Genomic DNA, 17616 nt, shown 5'->3' with positions numbered 1-17616 from the left:
TGTGCAAGTGCGAGGTCCAAATCTCAACGACAGTGGTTCTGTAATGAGATTTTATTAAAGAAATACCTTGGGAGTCCAGCAGCAGAACCAGACAACCAGAAAGGTTGTGCAGGTTCCATTCTCGAAGGTTTTCCAGATCCATCTGGATACAGCCCCGAGCAACCTGATCTGAGCTCACTGCTGACCTGCTCTGAGCAAGAGGTTGAACAGGGGACCTCCCAAGGTCTCTTACAATCTGAATTATCCTACGATCCTAGTTCAACTTTTGTATTTAGGTCACACTCTATTCCCAATTCAAATCTCTCTACAATCACAAGGACTGCAGAAGTATTTGAAAAAAATCACCCAGTAAGTCTGACCTTACAGATTTCATGTACCAACATAGTGTGCTAATATTTCTGGCACTTCATGCAAAGCTATCCATATCATGAGATGTGACCTATCAAATTTCCCAAGTTGACAACATGGCTAAACTAGCACTTTTATCAACAAGCATCTCAGTCACTTTGATGAAGAATCATGAGCTTCAGAACAACTTATTTGCTTTTCCTCATGGGTGTTCCCTCTGTATACTTGTAATTTTTACTATAATTGCAACTCACTCCTCTGTAGGCCATGAAAAAGTACAAGGGAAGGGAGATGCCCATTGGGAAATGTTCACTTGGGAACTGTGAAGTAGCAGTAGAGATTGCTGCCTTTAGTCCCTTTTTTGAGCATATTCATTTTGTTTCAAAGAAGCTGCATATGATCAAAAAGAGAAATAGAGATAATAGGTGTGTTATCACAATCACTAGCAAGGGGTTAGTACATCTCACAATGCTACTGCCCATCAGTAGAATGCAGCAGCAGTTTTTGAACATTTAGAACATTAAAATACACTTGAAACCTTAAGCTATGTTTGCCAGAGAAGTAGCTGAAAAATTTGTTGATTTTCATGACCAATGGCTCTTACGAACTGAAACAGACTAGAATTTAATTTCTGGAGAATTTATATCAGAAAGCCTCTAACATACATCCAGTTTAAAAGATGAAGACGATCGTGTTTGGCTTAAACTGACAGCTCTAATGGTGCATTATGCCTGGATCCTACTGCTCGTTTCTCTTGGATGAAAATTTACCAGCAAATCTTTCTCTGGAATGAACATACTTGAAAATGACACTCAAATATTAATACCCAGGAAAATCCAAATGAGCATAACCTCATTTCTTCTCCTAAAATTAACTTTTATTTGAAGGTTTTTATCCAGAATTGCAAATGTTGAAGCTGTGTAACTAAATATACTTCACTTGTAATGCAATTTCATGCACTTTAATAACACTACAGTATAATGCAGCTAAATGCAGTCTTCTGTGTTTCATCATCTCAAGGCAGTGTCCTGAACTGAGACCACATGTGACACCATAAAATAATTGTGCAGATGAAAAACTAACTCCTGTGACTTTGCAGACAAGAACGGAAAACTTTACTGCTTCTTTACTTTTTTAACATAGGTACTCTGCTAAATCTTTATTTGAAATTCCAAGTTCTTGGAGTGAATCACTTGTGATGATTCCACATAATTAGATAAATTAGTTCCATCATCTTCCAAAAGGCAATGATGTTGTCTATTTTGTTATCAAGTAAGAGAAAGGAGCAGGGGGGAGACTGCCATTGTGCCTTGCTATTTGTATTTACACTGCCTTTATGCAAGTGAGACTGATTGCAAATCCCCTTTGCATCAACCTATGGAGATGCAAGAGAAAGGACATTCTGTGATCACCTGACATAAATGGTCTTAAGCAACATGAAATGAAGAAAATGGGGATATGCTGTTCTGAAGAACACAAATCATTGGCTGAAATTGAGACCTAGAGATGGTATAACTTCCCCTGATTATATTGGCACGATCAAGATGAGCTGAGGAAAGCAGTGATTCATGGACAGCTTGCCTGTGCATATCATTGGCGTTGAAATAAAGTTCACCAAAGTGAACACACAGCAAAATACTCCAATGTCTAAGGCAGACCAGACAAAGAGAAATCTTTATTGCACCAGGAAATGATGAACAAGGTCTGTGTAACTGTGAGGTCTGCACCCAAGCTCTTTTCTTACTCTTATAGTATGCATTTCAGTAGGGCTTAGAAATATTGTCCTGGAACTCAGATCCCATGGTGCTCTATGGTATTCAAATAGAAAACACGTAGCCCAGGATATGCATGAAAATTGCAGAAGGTCTTGCTCACATACTAATCCCTGTGCTTTCAGGTTGTTGTGAGATATGTCACAGGTTCAGATTGTCCTGTACTCTGTGACAGGATGACCTTTCTTATGTTCTTTAAAATCTGGCTGCTACCACAAGGGAACTAAGAAGGCTTCAAAGAAGTTTCTGCACCCTTAACTTGACTTACCTCATGCTTGTCCGGAGCAATGAAATTCAACTGGCCACTTGAATCATACAATATAGAGAACGCAAGCTCTAGCACTTCCTGGAATAAGAAGAAAGAACATATGTTAACGCACCATGAGAAGCAATCAGGCATTGAGATCTTTCTTTCTTTACTACCCCTTGTTCCCCAAAACAAATGAGAAAATAGGTTATGATATTCCCCTTGCCTGGCCAAAGGTGCAGGAGTACCTGACCACTGCACAACAAGAAGCCCAACACAGATGCTTCAAGTGAAGCTAACTCACCTTGCCTACTGCTGACTGCTACCCACTTGGTCACAGATTAATTTGAGTTCAGATTTGAGCTAGATAATGTTGAGGACTAAAATCAATATAATCCATAATAGTACACATATAACAAACACTCTGTGAAGGCCCATGGTTTCTTCAATTTGCATGGATTGACTTGCAAACTAGCAAAGTTCTGTAGGTTTGATTCCCTATGTCAAAAATCTTGTCAGGACAGTTAATCTTCTGATATATACTGATGTTTTTGTTCACTGCTGGAAATCTGTGAAATTATTCATTCTCGGGAGATTTCTGTCATTTTGTCTTTACCTGAATGAGAATCAGCAGACTCAAACTGAACAATCTGGCTTACTTGGTTGTGAACACCAAAATTAATCTTGGGAGAGGATAAATCATCATTTTTCTCCTCAGCACTAAAGATGGAATTTTAAAGGTTGCCAAAGTGAATTCATTAAGCATAGGTCTTCCCTAAAAGGCACCTGGAGCTAGGTTCCTACAGGGAAACACAACCAATTTGAATAAATAATGAAATTTCACTGTCCAGCAGTAAGCACATAATGTTATAATGGTTACTGCACACATCACTACAAGCGCTGCTACAAGAATTTCACAACCTGTAAGCTAGCTGATACAGAAATAATTACTTTATGGGGAAAAAAAATATGGCTCCAGCAAGAGAATGCTGACTCAGAACTACTTTGATCTGTATCATAAGTCCTATTCCTTAAGCCTCTTAGCTTCCTGAGGCTCACAATCCCAATACTGGTCACCTTCACTGACTCTCAGCTGACAACAGGCCCTGCACACCAGCAGCAACAAGAGCATTGATTCTTAAATTTACTACACCTAGTTTTAAAACCGAAGATTTGACTGCAGGAACTGCAGCATACGTGTTGGTCTGGATTCCTAACCTGATCTCGTGATTCAAAACTAGCACAGATTCTTGGATTTCAGTAAGGGTTACTTCATTTTTGAACATGTCTGATTAAGAGCAGAATCTGAATCATAAAAACTTGTAATCCTTAGGGATAATCTTGGCTGATCAGAGATCAGGATCTCATGGGAAATGCCGTTGGTTTCCTTGAATTTAGTTATTAGGTCCAATTTGCTGTATTGCCAAGCCACAGGAGACAAGTCCATGCCCAAGGAAGCTGCAGCTACTAATACTGTTGGTGCATTAAGCAAACAAATTGCTCATGTTTCACATAGCCTTTTGGAGTTTTAGGCATGTCTCTCAGCCACACCTTATTAAGAGCGATATCCCTCATAGAATCATAGAATCATAGAATCTCCCAAGTTGGAAGGGACCCATAAGGATCATCAAGTCCAACATTACACAAACAAATTTACCTCTGCCCACACAAACCTGGCATTATCTCCTCACAGAGTGTTATAAATTACTGACATCAGAACATGCCAAGTCATGCAACTGAGGTTGTGAAAATGAAATACATCATTGCAAAAAGGGCTTTTACTACTCTACTATGAAGCTCCTGAATTTCACGAAGGTCAACAGTCCTACAGGCCTCGTCTCTGAATATTTGTCCTTTGAGGAATTTTAAAGGACTGAAGATCTTTATCTCAAAAAAATGTAAAGAGAAAATTCCTGCCTGAAAGAGGAACATCCCAGGGACACCCAGGTTTGGTCATTCCCAGTCAAGTAGACAGAAAGGCCTAGACTGAAGGCGCCAAACTTCCTTTTATGTGGGAAAGTGGAAGTTTGGCAGCCCTGACTCCAGTTCAGCTTCTTTGTTGGCTGCTGTTGGGACTAAAGGCTCAGGGATTGCAGCTTCCAGGTTCCAGCATCTCTATCACCTCAGGCACAGCAAACCATCAAGGGAAAATGGAAGCCTAAGGAGCTGGAGTTGCCAATTAGCCCTCCACACCGACAGTGGTCTCAGTAGTTGAGCTGGCTGACCTGTGGCTGACCACCCACATGGTTTTGTTATGTTCTCATCAACGACAGGTGAGGATTTTGAGGAATGAGCAGTTCCTAAAGGAAAAGTATTAAGTCTCCATGTCTGTGGCTTTCTCTTCTGTTTTCTGTCCTACTTGTCAATTTTTCTCAAAGTCAATTTCCACTCCGGCCTCGTACACCAGATCTAGATCTCTTGATCTCTGGTCTTCCTCCCCTATCATTTCTTCCTTCCAGGAGAATCAGTTCCTTCCTTCTTTGTTTTGCTTTACTTCTCCCCACCTCAACCTGATGAACTCACTCCTTTGACATTTCTAACTCCTTCCACCCTTGCACATTTCAGACATCTGTCCTTCCTTAGATGCTTGCCAGAGGAAATGGCACTGGGACCCACAATGTGCCTCTCTTTTGAGGCACGTTCATGAAAACAGGAAAAAAGAGGCCTCACCTGGTTGCTGGACATTTCAGTTCCACAGGGAATTGAATTTCAATTGGTTTCGATTTCACAGGGAAAGCTATTGCAGGTGGTATGAGGAGAAACATGCTCTTCCACTCCCCAGACTTCTCCCCCTCTCCTTCAGTCTCTGATATAGGCCAATAGAAGACACACTATTTATGATAAACTGATATCTTAAGTCTCTATAGCTGATTGATCCTATGCAGCTGTAATGACCTCAGTACTTCTCCCTACTCTGTCGTCATCAGCCTCAGCCAATGTCTTTTGCCAAAGGCTGAGATAACAGCCATGTTAAGTTTACTTGTCAGAGTCAGAAGAACCTCTTCAGAGAATTACATGTACATGCAGTGGCAGGGCACTTGTTCAACCAACATGAAATAAAAGGGAAGCTGCAGAGGAACAGGGAAGTGAGCAGAATCAGTTCTGCTGAATAAAAATGCATCAAGTCTGAAGCCTGCTGCATCAGCAAATACAGGTTGAAAGAAGAATATATACAAATACACAGCAACATTTTATCCAAATTCTTCTCTCAAGCTTTGTTTTGAATGCTGTGAAATCTAGTATATTTCATGTCCTTGAAATTCATTAATATTACCCAAGAAAAGATGACTTCAAATTTAAGAGCACAAGATGAAGAATGATGGACTCGGGTCTGGTCCTATCATGCTGTTCCAGCTTCATAAGCATGCAAATTCCAACTCAGTTTAACTCTTATTTATTTCTAAATGATCCCACTGGAAGAAGAATAGCCATGTGCCAGCAAATGATGAGATGCTGAAGCCTTTGTTATGGACATTCTGCCAGTTCCAGCTATATTCAGAGCAGTGGCATTCTGTCATTCTATTTTCTTTTCAGCCAATAAATAAACATTAAGGTGGTCTATATATATATACACCTTATACATACATACACACACACACAGAAAGTGCCAAATGAAAAGACCTCTCAAAAAATACATCACCAAGTGTGAAATTCCAAAAAGGGAAAGGTTTCATACACCAAAATCAGCCAAATTGCATTCCATGCTGGGCTTTTTCCTTTTCATCTCACTGTCCACATTAACTTGGTACTCAGCAAACAATGATGTGTTATTCCTATGATGCTGGTTAAATTGTTGCAATATTGTACAACAGCTGTGGATGCAGATGTGCTACCTACCAGCTCCTGATCTTCACTCACATCCCCAGCCAGAAGTTTAGACCAGTCCAAAGCTATTTTACCAAAGGAAATGGGGCAATGCTGATAGCTGAGGACAAAATGATCTGCAGCTCTGCTATTTAGCATTATTATCTATACATTATTGCTCCATAAAGATGACACATTTCCGTCACTGACACCCACTGCTTTCGTTGCTCCTATCTTTCCTCTTTGTGAGGACATATGAGAGCTAAGACAAGGAAGCACTAAAAATACTTTATATGCATCATATAAATGCCCCAGCAAAATGCTGTTGATGGTTCATCTGTAACTTGAGGCATGAGTTGTATGCAATCTATTGTGCATGTGTGTTAGTGCTCTGATTCCAAAAATTAACAAGGGAAGATACTCCTGGGACTTTTTTCCTCGTTTGGCTTGACTTTTTTTCATTTCTGACCGTGTAAAGTTAATGCTGAAAAGAGATGATGGTATCCTGATAGATCTAAAGCATCTTTCCCTGTGTTTCTTATACATGAACAATTGAGATGTTCTGTGTATCTCTCTCCAGCCATGGTTAAGGCAAGAAAGGTCAGAAATGAAGCTGCAACAGTGGTGTGACATAGTTTTGACAGTGTCCTTTCATTTTCTATAGCTCCTCTCAGAATTGTTTTCTCCAGATTTTATTTGAATACTAGGTGTGTGCATTTTGTTTTCAAAGTCTCGAAGCAGGAACTCGTACCTTTGGAATTTTGTCCACCAAAATCTCTTTCTAGTTGGACCTCAAACTCCTCAATTTCAGGTAACTAGAAACTGACTCAAATCCTCTAATCCATCTCACAGAGCTCAGGGTGTGGTTCTAGGTCAGACTGAACATCATTAGGATCTCATTCTTACTTAAAAGGTCAGAAAGCACAACCCAATGGAAATTAATATATATCATACTATATGGTATGAATACCTTCACCATCAAATAAGTGAGACTTTGCTAGTAATTCAATTTCTTCTTGCTGTGATGGCAATTGTTACTAACAAAAAAGTGCAAGATTCAACTTGAGACTTAGCTTAAGCTGAGTCTGAAATTCTGAAAGGTAGCATAAATCTAATTGAAGCTGACCACCATGTCTCCTATTTTTTTTCCAAATACATTGCTGAACACATCCTTATTCACTTCATTAACTGCCTAGCATCGACCGTACATCCTTTTGTTGGCAGTAATCTTTTTACCTGAATGGATTTGAAGTTATCAACAGCTGGACATTAATTGCAATTTTGGCATATGCCTGTGCTCACTGTATGTCAGCTCATTGGAGAATACAGCCTGAACAAGCTAGTTATTTATCAGAGACAACATAAGAGTAGGTACCAACAGTTACTGCTGCTCTACTCTATAGCAGCAGTCAAAACCGCTTGACTTCAGAGGTAGAAGGCATCACTGTTAAAGACTATCCCAATGTGCTCTGGGCATATTGCAATGCACATCTGTCACGGAATGAGTAAAGGAGAATAGGCTGCCCTAATAATTTAACTCAGATGGGCTGAAGTGAAAACAAAGTGTGTGTGTGTGTGTATACTGAAAGGTGGCAGGCTGGAATGAAAAACACCTGTATTAGTTTAGGGAAGGTCAAGTTGACAAGCGTTGTATTCCAGGGTATGCATTTATAAGAGTTTGAGAAACATACCTTGTTTTGTTTAAGAGCTCCTTTCTCCTTCATGTGAGGGCAGTCTTTCCCAGTCACAACAGCTTTTATATCTGCCACTGGCACTGCATTAAAAAATCCAAAAGTGATGATGAAACAAAACAAAACAAAACAACAAACAGGAAAATAAAAAAAAAAAAAAAAAAAACAGAAAATGAGTTATAACCAAGATGTGTAAAAGCTACAGAATCTAAAAAGAGGCAAGACCAGCATGTTAAAGCTGTATACAAACACACACACCACCATTTCCAGTCTGTTCTAAGAAATAAATCTGTAAGAACAACTAGAACAGGCATCAGTGGTTCCTGACAAAATTTCAAGCATCAAGCAATTTGCTTGGCAGAGAAGGACCTGGGAGTATTGGTGGATAGTCGGCTGAATATGAGCCAGCAGTGTGCTCATGTGGCCAAGAAGGCCAACAGCGTATTGGCTTGTATAAGAAGCAGTGTGGCCAGCAGGTCTAGGGAAGTGATTGTCCCCCTGTACTCTGCTCTGGTGAGGCTGTACCTCGAGTACTGTGTTCAGTTTTGGGCCCCTCGCTACAAGAAGGACATCGAGGTGCTCGAAAGAGTCCAGAGAAGGGCAACAATGCTGGTGAGGGGTCTGGAGAACAAGTCTTATGAGGAGCAGCTGAGGGAGCTGGGGTTGTTCAGCCTGGAGAAGAGGAGGCTCAGGGGCGACCTTATCGCTCTCTACAGGTAACTTAAAGGAGGCTGTAGGGAGGTGCCAGGATGAGCAGGAATGGGCTAAAGTTGCACCAGGGGAGGTTTAGGTTGGATATTAGGAAGAACTTCTTTACTGAAGGGATTGTTAGGCATTGGAATGGGCTGCCAAGGGAAGTGGTTGAGTCACCATCCCTGGAGGTCTTTAAAAGACGTTTAGGTGTAGAACTTAGTGATATGGTTTACTGGAGGACTGGTTAGTGTTAGGTCAGAGGTTGGACTAGGTGATCTTGGAGGTCTCTTCCAACCTAGATGATTCTGTGATAAAAAGCTGGTATTTGCTTGCCTGTTGAGATTTGAGGGTGATGGAGCACTGGAACAGGCTGCCCATGGAGGTTGTGGGGTCTCCTTCTGTGGAGATATTTAAGACTCATCCAGATGCCTGCCTGTGCAGCCTGCTCTATGGAACCTGCTTTGGCAGGGGGGTTGAACCCAATGATCTTTCGAGGTCCCTTCCAACCCCTTCAATTCTGTGATTATGTGATTACCTTGAGAAAAAGCTTCTCATTTAGACATGTACCTGCATCTTGATAGTTTTTATGTGTAATCGGTGTACTTGTGTACATAGCATACACTGATCACTCTCTTACTTAACGTACTATGCCTGCCCACTTTTTGCTCTTCCCCAGACATCTGGAGAGAGGATCCTGGGCATGTTGGACCCTTGATCTCACTTGATACTGCTGTCCTTCTGTTATTGCCTCTTTAAGTTTCTCAGATATAAATATATGTTTTTTTCTTACTGCCATCAGCATTTTAGTCACTTCTAGTACTAACAGGAATGAGGACTAGCAAGGCTTATAACAACCCGCTACAACTGCTTTAAGAAGAAGAATTACCAGAAATCATTAAAAAAAAAAAAAAAGTTATAAAAAGTTTTGGAAGCTGCTGTCACCCAGACTCACTCAGAGAGTATACGTCATGAGGTCATTAAATCATCAAGACAAATTTCTCTAAGCTTCAAGTGGAAGTCAATTTTCCAACTGTAATTACATTACAGAGAATCTATACAATCCACAATACAATACTGTCAGCAAGAGACAAAATTTCTACAAACTATAAATTATCTATAAATTATTCATTATCATTGCAACTTCACAAAAGGAACATATATATAGAACAGCATAATAATATGAAAGCCTGAGACTTCAAATGGTACCAGAAGATGACTACAAGATCCTGGAGGGTGTAAGCACAGGTTCAGTGTGCTCACAATGGATAAAGCTCTGAAAAAGAGGGCAGATGCTTTCTGTTCCAGCTGGAACAGTTTGTTTAACTGTGCCAACCTGAAGAGAGAAATGACATTCACAGAAGTAAAAACGTCTAAAAAAATAAAAAATAAAAAACAAGAACAACAAAGCACAAAACAAACAACAACACAAACAAACAAAACAACTAACAAACAGAAACAAACAAAACCAACCAAACAAACAACAAACCAGCCACCATTTATTTTTGGAAATAGACACTAGTTATTCAGGCTGGGCAAGGAGCACACAAAATGTCCTATGCTACTTCTCTCAGCCCTCCAGTTTCTTACACACTTATTTTCTTTTATCTGTTGACCTGTTCACAAGTACTGACAATCTTAATGATCAGCAAAAGTGAGAAAAGTGAAATCTAAAGGCACATCCTTCCCCAGAGATGGAAACCACCACATTTGGTGGACATGGAGAACATTAAACATCATATTCAGACCTTCATAGCTCAAAATTCAGTATATATCTATACAAAGAACAACTAAGTATTTTTTTGAAAATATTCTGTAAAATTCCCAAGCCAGTTTGGCTCGACTTGTTTAAAATAGTGCCACTTTATAATATCACATCTTGTAATATTCTCAACTCTGTTTTATTAAACTTTAATGTGGGGCACAGTATGGTAAATCTTACATCTTTCACAGCCTGAAAAGTCTGAGAAATGTAAGAAATAACCATATCTTCCTCAAACTACATCAGGACTTGCACTGCCAGCAGGCATGCACAGGGAACACATGGGTCTGATCCACTGGTTCCTAAAGCAGGATCCTGATGTCCCAATGGGATTGTGACATTCCCAAGTAGTCTCAAGAGCATGTGCGAAATGCAAATGCAAAGTGAAGCCTGCAGTCCGGGTAGGGGTTTTGAGCATGGAAATATGCTCAAAGCAACCAAATCTGGGAACTGCTGGTCCAGGAACTGTGCCTGCAATTCAAGTGCGACCTTCATTCTTTTTCTGCCATTCTCATACTACTGTAACTTTCAAGGGCAATTTCCCTAAGCCTTGTCCAGTAAAATAATGTCTTCTAGTGCCAATGCAGCAATTTGAGAACCTGTACTACATTCTGCCAAGACTGCAGTAAAAGCCTGAAACATCCTGGAGGAAGGTACTAAAAACAAGTGAATGTGACCGTGAACTGTCAGGGCTCCAGCAGCAGACAGGTTCTTCCTTACCTCCCAGTCTGTGTCTGGGAGCACTTAGAAATTTTAAAAGGTGCTGCCTGCAGATAGGTTGGGGGACCAGAGAAGAGAAACAATTCTCTGTTTTACTAACACACAGAAAAGTTTAAATCACTGATTCTCTCCTTTCTCAGTTTGCAGGCTGGAGAAACTTCTGTCATCTGCAAAATTATTCTTTCTGTCATTTCATGAAAGAAATAGAACCACCAACTTGAATACTTGTACAAGTGTATCTGATTTGATAATGCTGAGAATGGCATTTATTACTAATGGCAATTCAGAAAAGAACAACTAAAAAGGATTCTTTATTCAATGCTTGATTTCTTGATGTCATTTTGTGGTGACGGAACTACACTGGTCATTGTCTCAGTCATCAAAAAAAACTTTCCTGGGACTGCAGCTTGAACCTCTACAAGTCATGTTGAAGGACTAAGGAGAACTTTTCATGAGAGCATGATTTTCTGAAGGGCTCCAAAATGACTTTGGTCCCTACAAAATATCCCAAGAAATCTCATGGTAGGAGTTGTCACAAAGGCATGTCCCCTGTTACAAACTAACTGTGAGGTCCTATCAACACCACTCACAGCAATCAATGTGTTGTCTTTAAGTCCACTTGCCATGACAATGAAAAAGACCTCTGTTTGCCATGGATTTCTCCTCCAGCCACTAGATTGCTTGCAGCAAAAGAAACAGCTGTCTCCATGGACAGGAAGCACTTCTGAATATACCAAAGTATTTTAATGTGACATCTGCAGTTAGATGAGGAATGAAAATAAACTGTGTTCCTCCCCATGAAATGCATGACATTTCCAAGCTGAATGAAATTATAAGCTCATTGGGAAGCTGAGCTCAGTCCTCATACATGCTTGCCAAAACCAGAACAGCAGTGTTTGAATGCATGAGTAAATGTCCTCTGCTATCTATCTTCATGAACAGAGTTGTTGATAATGTCCTGTATTAAGAAAAACACACTACCAGTTATAAAGAGCTTGAAAGAAGCAAAAGTAGCGCAATCCCTGTGCATGACTTACATTTATCTTGCAATGAATCATGAGGGACTTCTCCCTGGGGACTTTCTTCTAAGTCTCCGTAGTGCAACACCTTATGATTCGGCGAAAGTCGACAATACCAAAATTTGTCTGTTAAAATAAAGGCATTAAAACAAGGTCACTGACATGTCTTCATTAGCATTATCATCTCGATACTCAAATGAGGCACTACAAGGAAGGACTGTCCCCCCCCCGCTTTCTTTGAAGAAGAAATATTTCTTATGTATGGAAAGCAGGGCAGGGACTTTGCCCAGTAATTTCACTTGCTTAAACATAGCTGGCATTCATTTACCATTTCTGTCTTGATTTTGCCACTGGTTCCAAGGACAAATACTAGCAAGAAGCAGCTAACTTAGTTTTACATGATATTTTGTTACCCATGATATACATCCTAGGTAAGTAACCACTGCATTTAGCAGCTAAATTTAACACACCCATAAAAGGTTCATTATTTTGAACCCCCTATGTGAGAATTAAGCCCTGCCAGATGTCATCTGTTGCACATCCAAATATTGATACATTTGAAATACTCCATAACTTTAGAAAATTTTGACTCATGTCTTTTTGTAGTTGAGAGAACACTCCCATATTTATGGGGAGAATGAACACAACAAACACGCAAAGATTTTAAAAACATTAAGTCCATTGTCTTGCAGATAACTCAGTGGTTGGTGTGCTCACAAATGGGCATGTATCACATTCCTCTTTGCATTTTAGCCCTTCCTAGGAGATGTATACTTATGCCTCCTGCCAACTCCTGTTTCTCAGGATTTAACTGCCCTTAGTGCTATTTGTTAAAATCTAACCCCTGGAGAACATCAGCTTTGCAGAGCAGGGCTACCACGCTGCCTAGCGGGCAAGGGTGGTGCTTGCCAATTCTCTTTCTGAAACAGCAAGAACAAGGTTACCTTTTCTTGTCAGGGCACTTTCTATTTAATAAATAGATTGCAATATTAAGCTATCAAAAATACAGTCTTGTTACAGCCAAGCTATAAATCTCCAGAAGCTTAGAGCAAGGCGAGACGTTAAAGTGCTGGGGGAAGGCGGGGGGCTTCTCTGCCTCTGTGCTCCTCTCGCTGCAGGTAGCACTGATGCTGTGCCAAGCAGCAGCCGAAGGGAGAGTTTAGGGGAAATGCTAGCACTGACAAAGCCCCATCACGCTGCTGTCGCCAGGAGCGGATGAAGCCACAGCTGGGATAAAACGCAGGAGGAGCTGTACAGTCACCAGTCTGTGTGTTAGCAAAGCAAGGACTTCTTCGCTCCTTCAGTAAAATCTTCACAGACCCTACTTCTTTTTAAAGGACCCTCTGAAGTACCCTAGCCAGCCATTTAAAATACAATGCAGTATAACACAGAGAAAGGCAATTCAGTTTGAATGGCAAAAGTGGGCTGCCATACAGCTTTTTAGAAGATTTTGTCAAAACGCAAAAATGTTTGGAGAAAATAAACCACACATTTCCAACCACTTACTGAGTGTGCAGCCCCTTCTTCTGACAAGTTCCAAAAGACCTTACTAACCACTGGCAAAAGGTCAACACAGTGATGGGGAAGATTCTGTTTACTTGCTTCTAAGACATACACACTACTAAAAGGTGTGTGGGTAGGAGAGCCTGAGATGATGATTCCATGATGCATAGAAAAAGAGCTGCTTAAATATAAGCATTCCAGGACCGTAAGCAGCACGTACCATATTGCACAGCATGGGGTCAAGAGGAAAATCCCACTTACAAAGCATTTGTAGGGATTTGAAACAAGAGCAAGCAGGAGCATTCATTCAGTAGATTGTCATCTGAAGAACACACACAAAAGCAGTTTGTCGGGCAGCTTGTGCATCAGAAACTTTGTGCGTGTGAAACTTTTCTAGATTCAGAAATTTTACAGAGAACTCTACCAGAAGCATTTCAAAACCTGACACTTAAAAAATATATTCTGTTAAACCTGATGATAGACCGTCTTGCGCCTTGTCTACCACAGAAAAGCCTCTAGTGATTGTAGCAGGAGGCTACATACCTAGCTTTAACTGCAACTTCGGTGTTTCCAAGACTGTTCAGGACAATATATCCTTCTGACACTAAGATTACAACTACCATTTTTTCCCTAATAAAAGCCAACTTGGTCTCACTACTTTGTCAATAACCTGGTGAAGATGATCATATAACTGGATAAAGTAAAGTAAAATATTATGAATTCCTTTTGACTTAGTGTGGGGCTATAGTTATTATTGAGGGTTTGTAAAAGGTTTCTTCTTCAGCCTCCTAAGAGTTAGACCATTTTGGTAACCTTGTTCCCATTCCAACCCCCTGCTCCAATAACAAAAGGAGAAAAGGCCCAGTGAAAATTTCTGTACTTCATTTTCACAAAGAGGTGATTTTGTCATAAGAAAGCCTTGCTCTGAAGGGTTGAGAAGCCTCTTACAGCAATTCCCCATAACCCAAGGTTAATTAAATAACTAATAGCCGTAGAGTGAAGCTTGAAGCACGTCCAGTGCAATCCTCCTGTGGGCTCACAAATAACTGCCATTGCACCACAGCGTGGCTGTCAGGGGGAAAGCCCTTAAATGAAACCTATAAATGGAACTAATGAGGTTCCCTCAGTCGCAGCCACTGAGCGACTGCAGCAGCCAGGCTGAGCAGGGCAGACAGCACATCAGTGATGGGGCATAACTGTTCTTGCCTTCCCGGAGCCTCTACAACCACCTCAGCCTTAGTCAGCTGGGTTTCTTCTTTTCCTCTATGTGACGTTACAGTTTATCAGACAATAACCCACTTATGCGAGATCACGGCGCCTTGGAGGGGAGCAGCTCTGAATGGGATGTATGTTATTTTACTAGTACAGGTGCTGAATGCAATTTTGTTGGAAGTGGAGTGTATAAAGTAATGCTGCAGTCAAAATAAATATCGTATGAAATTGTTCCCACTGACAAGGGTGAAAGAAGCCTTAGTTACACAAGAGCATGTGGGAGGTGGCAAGCATTTACTTTCAGCTCCAAATAGATAAACCAAAAAAACATGTAGAAGAAAAAAAGAAAACCCTGAACTCTTCTCTACTATGATTAGAGAGTAGTGCTTATAAAACAATGAAGAACTACTGACCAAGACCTCCAGAGCTCTTAAATACAAATCTGTTAAGCTGAAGTGCCATGAATTCTCAACAGCCCCTGCACTCCTCAACAGAGATCTGTGTGTATGTATACACACTGAAGGAGGAGTGGTTGCTGAACACTGAGTCTTTAGATACAATGTGATTTCATCACAATTTTCAGACACTAGCATTTAACATTGCCACTGAGTTATCTATCTCTTAGTTCACTGACCTCTGATGCAATCAAATTCAAGTGCTAGAGATTCTTCTTTGGGAAACTGTAGTAGTCATTCTGTTGTGATTTTTTATTTGTTTGTTTGTTTTGATTTGTTTTTTAAGCCTGAAAAAGTTTTAAACATTTAAGCTTCAAACAATTGTTAAAACAGCTAGTGGGTTAAACATATCCTAGCACATTGTTAAAATAAGGTTAAAAAAATCCTGAATAGCAAAACCAGCTACCAGTTTGGATAGAAGAGTAATATTCAAAACTGTGACAAAATAGTACCACAGAACATTTTGACGATGGGCTACAGAGTGTGTGGCCATTCATATGGTATTTCCACGTGCATTAATGTCCAATGACTCATACACCCTTAACAATGCTATCCTGAGTGAAGAATTGAGGTGGTTAGTACAGAAGTGCTGTAGAGTTAGACCTCTGGAGAGAAAATAGCTCAGACGTCCAATGAAAAAAGTCTGTGAGCATACCTTTTATCCCAGGATATGTTCCAGAGTACTAAAAATGAAAGGTGGGTTGTTTTTTTTTTTTTTTTAAAGAAAGGCTTGATCACACATTTAGCAAAGGGAACACACGTGTAATAATGTCAGTAAAACCTTCCAAATTTGGATGTAGCTTTTAGATACATGTTTGTGGACTCACCCTTTCTCTTTCACTGCGCTGTTTCTCTAAGATACTTACCACAGTGACACACTGTCACTCTAACTGGTCTTAGCTGGTTAGATGAAAGCCACCAAGTTCTGAAAAGGCTTGGCAATTAATTGGCTTGTGGTAATGCCAGAGGCACTCTGGTTAACCAGTTCCTCTCAGCATGTCACATACTTGAACAATATTATTTTTATGGGAGTGTGGAGGGTGGAACAAAGTAGCAGCAGTAGCTTTTTGCAGAAAAAAGACGAAGTGTGTTCTCATTCAAAAGTGTGAGTCACTTATTCTAGCAAGAGATGGAAAACTTGTCTTTGCTTGATTTTTTTAATTTTTCTCTTTCCAGGTTACTAAAAAAAATATTCTGCCTTGTGTTTTAATACAGTGTGCATCATCAGGCTTTCTTTCCCTTCCAAATATAACTGTTCAAGAAACCTCGTCTTCGACTGCAAAACCACTTTGATAACATGCAATTTCTCTATAATCTTTTATACAGCTAAAAGGGGAATTTATTTCCAAGAGTACACTCAGCAACAAACTACAAATATACTGGATGACAGCTACAGAAGTATCTATTATTTCCAATAAAATGTCTTGATCTGCTACTTAGCTTTACTGGAAAAAATAACATTTAGGGCTATAAATAGCTTTGTAGGCTTTCGACTTAGTCTTCACCCCTTTTTTTCAGGAATTACCAAAGGAAGGAGAACAATGAAAAGGGCTGTCTGTCAGCTGATGTCCACAATCAGAGAACAAAGTGGGGACTTGCAGAACTTCAAGACCTGTCAATGAACAGTGACCAGAACAGCAGACCAGATTTTACTGTTTCATTTCCTATTGATTAAGAATGCCTAATAAAAACAGGAGTTAGTACTGCAGTTCAACCATGAAATGTTGCAAGGCAAAAGCCATGTACTCTTTGCAAGTGGCAAGGATCCTGCTGGGATGATAATACATGTAGTATTTCTGGATTTCAGCTGCAGAGAGACCCTGATGAACAATAATCCCGTGCTGGAATACAAAAGGCAGAGATCTGACTGCAGATACTTCACCACTTAACCTTCAGCCCCGCTCCCTGCAAAGAATCACCTGTTGGACTGGATGTGTTCCAATGCCTTGTATGTAAGAAATGCTTTTCACCTCCTCTCAGAAGGTCGTAAGAGGATGCAATCTCCCTCCTTGTTTGTTTTGTTTTGTTTGTTTTTTGTTTTTTTTTTGTAAGTCAATTGTTTCGACTTACTGTGACTAACCATGTGTGTCCTACCACATGTTCAAACAACAGTCTAAATGGAATTTATTGTGGAATAATGCCAGTTAATTATTTTTTAAATAGGCAATTTAACGCTTTCAGCTTCTCCTCTGTAGGCAATGTTCAGGTTCCTCTTGTGTAATCTGTAGATTTGCAACATTTGTCCCAAGATTGTCTCAAGAGAAAAAAGAATTATAGGAAATGTAAACGGAGCAGTACACACAGAGGTAGAACAGCTACCTGATCTCACTACTCTTACAAGGGAGGTTGCCACCTAACAGGCAAACCGTGATGCCTCACAGCATTCCCCATTC

General features: G+C 40.2%; 1 protein-coding gene across 16 annotated transcripts in view; it reads right to left on the bottom strand.

The window, feature by feature from the left end:
* The window catches only part of ELMO1 (engulfment and cell motility 1), a 310601-nt gene that overhangs the window by 3547 nt on the left and 289438 nt on the right, over positions 1-17616 (bottom strand). For all 16 annotated transcript variants that reach the window (XM_027451441.3, XM_027451440.3, XM_027451439.3 and 13 more), the window contains 3 exons: positions 12072-12179; positions 7863-7945; positions 2389-2466 (listed from right to left, as the gene is read on the bottom strand). In XM_027451441.3, the coding sequence (XP_027307242.1) occupies positions 2389-2466; positions 7863-7945; positions 12072-12179 (269 nt within the window). The remainder of the gene's footprint in view (positions 1-2388; positions 2467-7862; positions 7946-12071; positions 12180-17616) is intronic.

Source organism: Anas platyrhynchos, chromosome 2 (genome assembly GCF_047663525.1).
Source record: "Anas platyrhynchos isolate ZD024472 breed Pekin duck chromosome 2, IASCAAS_PekinDuck_T2T, whole genome shotgun sequence".
NCBI classification, from domain to species: Eukaryota; Metazoa; Chordata; class Aves; order Anseriformes; family Anatidae; genus Anas; species Anas platyrhynchos.
Note: the sequence above shows the minus strand (reverse complement) of the source record. Positions and strands in the feature narration are given on the sequence as shown.